Source organism: Thunnus albacares, chromosome 8, assembly GCF_914725855.1.
Source record: "Thunnus albacares chromosome 8, fThuAlb1.1, whole genome shotgun sequence".
NCBI classification, from domain to species: Eukaryota; Metazoa; Chordata; class Actinopteri; order Scombriformes; family Scombridae; genus Thunnus; species Thunnus albacares.
Genome location: NC_058113.1, coordinates 6196924 through 6204626, shown reverse-complemented (window position 1 = coordinate 6204626; position 7703 = coordinate 6196924). Strand labels below are relative to the sequence as shown.

At 39.2% G+C, this 7703-nt stretch overlaps 1 protein-coding gene across 2 annotated transcripts; it reads left to right on the top strand.

Annotated features, from left to right (window-relative positions):
• Positions 1-3377: 3377 nt before the first annotated feature.
• osr2 (odd-skipped related transciption factor 2) lies at positions 3378-7703 on the top strand. 2 transcript variants are annotated; one of them, XM_044359199.1, is made up of 4 exons: positions 3378-3630; positions 5721-6410; positions 6765-6864; positions 7249-7703. In XM_044359199.1, the coding sequence occupies exons 2-4, from the start codon at positions 5758-5760 to the stop codon at positions 7321-7323; spliced, it is 828 nt and encodes a 275-aa protein (XP_044215134.1). In that variant the 5' UTR covers positions 3378-3630; positions 5721-5757; the 3' UTR covers positions 7324-7703. The 2 variants fall into 2 exon arrangements, with proteins under 2 accessions (XP_044215134.1, XP_044215133.1); XM_044359198.1 differs by having other exon boundaries at positions 7167-7703.

Below are 7703 nucleotides of genomic sequence, written 5' to 3'. Positions count from 1 at the left end.
ACGGTATCAGACAGGAATTCAGACCGGAGGAACTGAGAAACTGATTACTAACAGTTAATATACAATAAAGGAGAAGCACTCTGATTTAAACATGTTTCAACCTAATCTGTAGATTTATTAATCTGATTTCCCCCCTTTAATTTAACTTCATCTTTGATGTTTAAAATAATATACACTATGAATACATGATAAATATTGTCAGGAAAGGATTTTATTACACTACTGGTTAAGAAAAAGCCTGAATACTGACATATGTATGAATTTGTCTTTTAAAACCTCAATTAGTTAGATGTGAAATGTCACAACTAAACACTTTTTTATGTTAAAAGATTACAAATCACAAAAAGGAAATATTCTTAATTCAGTCACACGTTGACAATTTGAAAGTGAAATTTTGTACCCAGATCTTTTGTGTTTTCATTGATACAATAGAGTTCTCTTCTGTCACTCTGTGTTATTGGAAGAGGAGTGTCGGCCATTACAGGCTTGGCAGCTGCACTGAGCTGCGACACTGATACTCTGTGGGAGTCAGATTATCAGAGAGAATGATGGCGGCTGCAGGGGACTCAGGGCAGGGCCAAAGGGCAAGGCACTAACTCTCTGGCTCTGACATTACCCCAACTATAAAGAATACAGTAACAATATTACACACATTTCACAGGAAAACTTTTAAATAGAGAGCACATACCAAATGTCATGCAAGGAACATTAAAAAGAGATCAAACTCGACAGAGTTCTGGGGGTCGCTATAAACTTATTAATGACTCATGATGAGTCTTATTTTATAAGTGTGTAAAAATCATATCATAGGAGATTCAAACACAAGTAAATATGACTATTACAGTATTATTACGTGCCAGAATAAAATTGGAGTATTATTAACAACAATATAAGATGTAGAAATATTGTAAAGTAAAATAATCTTTATAAAATATGTACTATAAAAATCGATATTATATAAGAATGTTAGCCTATATTTCAAAGTGGGTGTTTGGTTAAAGAAATGAGGCTGTATGATTCAGAGTTTCTAAAGAAAAAAAAAACTCGGTTCCCACAGGAAGTCAGTATTTTCATCGCAGAAATAATTTTACATCTTGTAAGATTTTTATGAATTTCGACTACACTGATTGCACTGCTAAATTGAAATTTAATTATTGGTGAGTCTATTATAACCCAGACCATCAGATATTTAAATTCCCACTGCTTGTTTTGATGGATTCTTTCTAAGGACTAAAAATAAACACAGTTTACATTGTTATACATTTCCACAGTGGAACGGATATGTTGAGAAAATACCATCATCAGTGTAATGTAAAAAAAATTTGAGGGCTTGTGTGTCTTCTAATCTGCCTGCAATTGTTCAGTGTTTTGACAGTGAAGATAGAGGCCTGGGTGATATGAAACCGAACGAAAACCACAAGCATGTTGTGTGCAGAAAATGTTCTGCAGCTCTAAGAAAACGAAAATTAAACTACATGAGCTCTTGGATAGACTAAACGTCTTAGACAAGTGCTGCAGTCGTTATCTCTCACATAATGAGCTGGGATCTGTCGACCCACTTTTCTCTCATTTGCTCATTAACTCTCCTTTAAAGACTTGCATGAAAAGGTCACAAACTCCACTGATCCGTTGCAGTAATTAAATATACTTAAATTCTTACGTTAAGTATCGTTTCTTTTCTAAATATCCGAGTCTATGTACTGTAAATATTCGTTATATTAAAAGCAATAATTCACCACAGTGATGATGTCGTTTTTGATAAAACTCTCTTTTCGGAAGGATGTCGACGGAAAATATATAAAGTTGCTCCAGCAGACAGTTTTGTGTCAGAGCCGCAAACAGTTGAGTAGAAGAGGAAGCAGCTTGTTGTTGTGTTAAAGTCTCAATAGGCGGCGCTGCAGACTCATTCAGACGCATTCTGCACAGCAACTCCCAACAGCAAAGCCAGAACTGCAGCAAATGCAAACCTCTGCCAGTCCTCCTGCGCTCACCATTGAAGCATTGCACATTCATGTTCAAAACTAAAAATCTACCCTCAGTCGTTATGTCATTCATAGTAAAAAAAAAATACAGTCATGAGAGGAAAAACAGAATAAAATAACTGAAAATAAGCTCGCTGCTTTTGATATTTCACTGAGAGGCTTTTTAAAGCTTTGATTTAAATATATGTTCAATATATAAAATCATATCCAACAAGCTTATCAGTGACTTACGTTTAGATGGGAAAATTCGACAAATAAAACATCTTCGTTTAATAACAACCTGTTGATGTTTGTCCTGGTAACAGCATGTCACTTTTCTGTGTAGGAAGCACACTGAGCTTTTGATTCGGCTGTCACAGGTCTTATTTACACTGTATCTAAATCTGTGGCCAGAAACAAACCACAGACTAATTAAAGAGCTGCCTAATTATTCTCTGCCACTTTCCATAGACGCAGTGAAAAGAGTGTGAAATGATAAGAGTATGAGAGTGAAACTGAATTATTATCTGCTTTTGAACAAATAGGAAGGTTGTTTTTTTTTAAATCATTAAAGCGGATCTCAACACATTGGCTACATATTGTCCTTTAGCACATAACAGGCTATTTTATTGCACACACTTTATCAAATATAATAAAATCTCAGATAATTTTTGCAGAACATATGAGATGATTTATGTGGGAATAAGCCTATTTAGTTGTAAATAACACAGGTAAAACTGTCCGGGCAACCTGTGTGACGTTTTCATGACCATTTAATTAACCAGTTCAATGTAAGTGTTTTCATACAATTCAGAAATATCTAACTTTACAGAAGACAGAAGGGCAGCTCATAGTCTGAAGACAAGTCGCGTTAACTGTTTACGTTGTATTTGTTCATCATGCTGCTGATCTCAGGATGGTTTTTTTTTTTTTTTTTTTTTTTTTTTTTTTTTTTGGTCACACAAACCTCAGAATTCTTTACTCTTACCACAATGAAATAAAACGATTTAATGTGGTGGCTCTTGCATGTGCCCTCCATTTTCGCAAATGGGGTCTATGGTTTCAAAAAAAATCTTGTAAGCAGCTCAAGTATCCAAAAGCACGTTTTCAAAAGCGTGGAGTTTGGGAAAAAGGGATCAGGGTTTCCTCCTGCGCTTCCAATAATCTCTCCAAAAGAAGGTATCAGCCTTGGCTATATGGTATATGAGAGGTGTCAGAGGAGGCAGGTTGAGCTGAACACGTTTCTCTACTATGGTCTGGAGCCTCAGTTGCTATCCAAACACAAATAAACAGAGGAGGAACATTGGAATTAATGATTGAGAAGGAGGAGGGGAGGCGTGTCGGAGGGCGGGCAGAGCGCTCCAGAGCTGGAGCCCTGAAAAGTGAAGGACCGGTGCGCATTACGCACACTTCCAGCCCCAGCTCTGGACGGGACTCCCACGCTGCTGCTGTCTCTCCTCCAAACTTCTTCGTCTCTTTCCACAATTTTTCACAACTTGTCACATCTTTGCAAAGGTCCGAGACACCAGAGTTGGCTGCATGGCTACATGAGAGTTTCATGGACTTGGAACTTGGAAAACTTTTAGCGACGCTTTGTTGGAGCTCGCCGCCTCTATAGTTACTGTGGATTACTGACATACCGCAGGACCTTTGGCAGCTATTTATTGGGGTAAGATTCTGTTTTGGCGGGGTATATGTCAGAATACTGCAGGGAAGGAACAAACCTAACTCAACTCGCTTGTTGTAACTTTTTATCTAAAGAAAATACTTAACTTTTACTGATTGAGCTATTCAACCAAAGAGAGCAAAGTCCTAGTAAAAGTGAAAACTTTTCCTGAAGAAATACTAAATTAAATGTCGTTTCTACGGTTGATTATTGCTTTGTGATGATCACCAGGTGGGGGTCATAGTTCACCCACGTTTTGACATCACTGGTCTCTGTCCACAGCACATAAGGTTACTAAAACAAGCAGTGGCCCTCGCGTGTGTGAAGACTTGTCACGACTTATAGAAATGTAAAACCTTCGGCCAAGAAAGAAACTGACAGGGATTTAAAGAACACGACAAGGCACTTAAGCTACTGTCAAAGTGGAAATGAAAATCCAAAGGTTATTGAGAAGAGAACAGGTTGAACAAAGTTGCACATGTGGGCAAAGAACAACAAGTGCCTGCACGGTGACTTATGTTGCACCTGTGCAAAATTATATTTAACCCCATCCCGGCTGGGGAAGGGGAAGCAAAGTAGACAGAATTCAAAGATCTGTGAAGCAAATGTAACGACCTGACTGAAATAAGCGACCAGCCCTCTGGCTACCATGTAAGCAGGACTTTAACTCTGCAAGCCTTCTCCAAGTGTGAATAATGCCTTAATCTCCAGAAAGTTTCAGGTTCCTAGGGCTATGAAAAATAATGTGGAAATCTAATTTGGAGTGATCAGTGAAAAACAGCATAATAACACGTGATTCAAAAACACACAAAGAGGGCGTTTTTTTCTTATTTTTCATTGTAAATGTAAAGGTCAGTGGCACCGCTGGTTCACTGCCAGTCGCGCTTTCACCATCCGGAGTCTTGAACTTACACGGTAAACTTTTCTGTGTGGGAAAACATAACTTGTCATTCCCACACAAACATGGATCCAGGCCCTTAAATTTCCTGCACTGTCAGCTTACCTTGTTTGTCCTACATTATGAGTGCAAGGTAGCTGCTTGTTTTTATTTAAAGCAAACATTTTCTGTAGAAAAGTAAATTAAAATGCCCAAAGGATATTTGCTACCATGTTCTTTTACCCAAGGGAAGACCGCCTCATGCAAAAACATGCAGCATGAAATAAAATAGACCTATAAGCAAAATATTACAGCCTATAAAATTAACTGGCTACTACCACAACCATAAACATAAAAAGTGCATGCTTTTCCAGCAAAGATAAAAGTAACTTTCTTGTGGGCAATAGCCAGCATTTGTGTGTTTTGCTCTGACTCATGCTCATGCAACTAATAACATATTTGATCACTGCTGGCAAAATTTCAGACTTCACAAATCTACATACAGAGCACTTGTTTTGCATTGTGAAACATGAAGTACAACCGTCAAAAACAACAATGTGTCTTTTCTAATTACTGTGAGATTTAGTGTTTTATTTAGAGTGATGTGAATATATAATTTATAGTGCTAATTGTTGCCATATGAGTCATTTTACACCCACTTAATTTAATTACAGTTTCGATGACTGATTTGGTTTTTAAAATGTTTTGAGGCGCATCTCAGATTTAAAGGGACAAACAAATTAAAACTGCGTGAAATACGTATTCTTAGTGTCTTTGCTTAGAACACACAGTGTTTTACTCATCATTATATCATTATCAGTATAGGACAATACTGCTGCACTTTAACACGTTGTCCAATTTATTTACCTAGTTAGCCCTGTCGTCATGTTCAAGTGGTTAAAGTCATTTTTAATTTGCGCCCTGGGAAAAAAATCCATATTTGATCACTGGGGATAATACAGTCACCTCTGTGGGCGGACGTAATTTTATGACATAAATGTTATCATGTTAAATTAGAATAAAAAATAATGTATGAAATAGTACTTACATGTGTATTTCAAGTAAATAGTTGTGGTGGCAAACAGGTGGTTTTTACTGTATCATGGTCACCAAAATAAGGTCATAGTTTGCCTGCCTTTGTCACCACATAATTACTGGCTCTAATGTGCCATTACACACAACACTCATCGTTTTATATTTTTTTCATTCACCCCAGGCTTATCACCGTGCCTTCTGCAGAGGTCTGAGCCGAGATGGGGAGCAAAGCCCTGCACGCTCCGATCCCCCTGCACCCGGCCCTCCAGCTCACAAACTACTCCTTCCTGCAGGCCGTCAACACTTTCCCCGCTGACCAGCTGCAGGGACTGTACGGCCTCAGCGCGGTGCAAACCATGCATATGAACCACTGGACTCTTGGCTACCCGCACATCCAAGGACTGAGGTCGACAATCACAGAGATGGCAGCCGCCCAGGGCTTGATGGACCCCAGGATTCCCTTCCCAGCGTTACCCTTCACAGCCGCAGCACAGCTCTTCCATCCAAAACAAGCCGCCGTTGCGCACGGCATCCCCTCGCTGCACAAGGACAGACCGAGGTTTGACTTCGCCAACCTGGCCCTCGCTGCCACTCAGGAGGACCCGCCGAAAGCTGCGGATCTGGCGAAGCTGGCATCGGGACTAGGAGGAACCATCTCCGAGCTGAGCAAGCTGTCCCCGGACAGAAAACCCACCCGGGGCAGGCTCCCCTCCAAGACTAAAAAGGAATTTATTTGCAAGTTCTGCGGCAGGCATTTCACCAAGTCATATAACCTCCTCATCCACGAGAGGACCCACACAGACGAGCGGCCCTATACCTGTGACATTTGCCACAAGGCCTTCAGAAGACAAGACCATCTCAGAGACCACAGGTAAGACTGATTTATACCTTATACTGCACTAATTATACACTGGGTTAGGAGGGGACTCTAAAGCTGCATTCCTGAGTTTAACACAGTTCTTAATCACAAACATATTTATTTTTCTAAACGACTTTCTGAAAATAAGAAATTACAAAAAATATACTTTGTTTTATGGCAACATATATGCAGACCTGTTCCCAAAGTTTTCTCCATGAGGGCGCTAAAGCGCTTTTACGCATCAAGTTGGACACTTAACTTTCACAGTGGAGATTTTTTCGCCCCACGATTCTGGAGTTTTTTAACGACTACAAGGAAATCGTTGCATGAGCAGCCATTTGATGAAGTGTTATTCCTGTTTTACAGATACATCCACTCCAAGGAAAAACCATTCAAATGTCAAGAATGTGGGAAGGGATTCTGTCAGTCTCGAACTCTAGCCGTCCATAAAACCTTACATATGCAGGTAAGCTGCCTACAATCTGAAAATATTAACAGCCACCATCTATGTTTTACCTTATGATCATAATTCACCTATTATACACGGCCTACTGCATGCATGGGGATATTAATAAGTCTCGCCAAACGGTTTCATTTGGCCAATTACCAAATTAAAATTAGAAAAACAAGTGAGAGATACACATAGAAGTTCCGTGTGAGTTATAGCTGACACAGTAGTGGATTTATTTAGATGATTGAAAGATATTAATGATAGACATTCTATACAATTAAAGGGAATAATCCTTTGCTTGCTTTAAATCTAAACAGGAGTCTCCCCACAAATGCCCCACATGCGGAAGAACCTTTAATCAAAGAAGTAACCTGAAAACTCACCTTCTCACCCATACAGACATCAAGCCCTACAGCTGTGGCCGCTGCGGAAAGGTGTTTCGGCGCAACTGTGACTTGCGACGGCACAGTTTGACGCACAGCCCACATCAGGACTACTAGCCTGGACAGACTAACAAAATAACAAATGGACAAAACACAGGAAGACAAGTCAACGACTTCTTTTCTTCTTTTTTTTCTTTTTTTTTTTTTTTTTTTTGTTCAAAGACAATCAACAAATCTGGACACGTTTACTGCAGCACATCATAGAGTGGGATTTGGTTGCACCTGAAGTGGGACAGCAGCGGAGCCATGGCCATGTCCAGCTTTCACACCACCTGTAAATATCAAGACCATGTAAATAATGTTGTTTTTTTTATTTTCTTTTCTGACCTTGAAATGATAAAGTTGTCAAAAACAGTCATAAGTTTAAAGTATGTTAAATTGTATTTTAGAAATAAATATTTCCATTATAAA

What these genes read in the sequence shown, in the direction of transcription:
- osr2 (XM_044359198.1), top strand. Translation starts at nt 5,758, where the DNA reads ATGGGGAGCAAAGCCCTGCACGCTCCGATCCCCCTGCACCCGGCCCTC. An exon ending in GACCATCTCAGAGACCACAG is followed by an intron (nt 6,411 to 6,764) that starts GTAAGACTGATT and finishes CCTGTTTTACAG; the next exon opens with ATACATCCACTCCAAGGAAA. An exon ending in ATAAAACCTTACATATGCAG is followed by an intron (nt 6,865 to 7,166) that starts GTAAGCTGCCTA and finishes AAATCTAAACAG; the next exon opens with GAGTCTCCCCACAAATGCCC.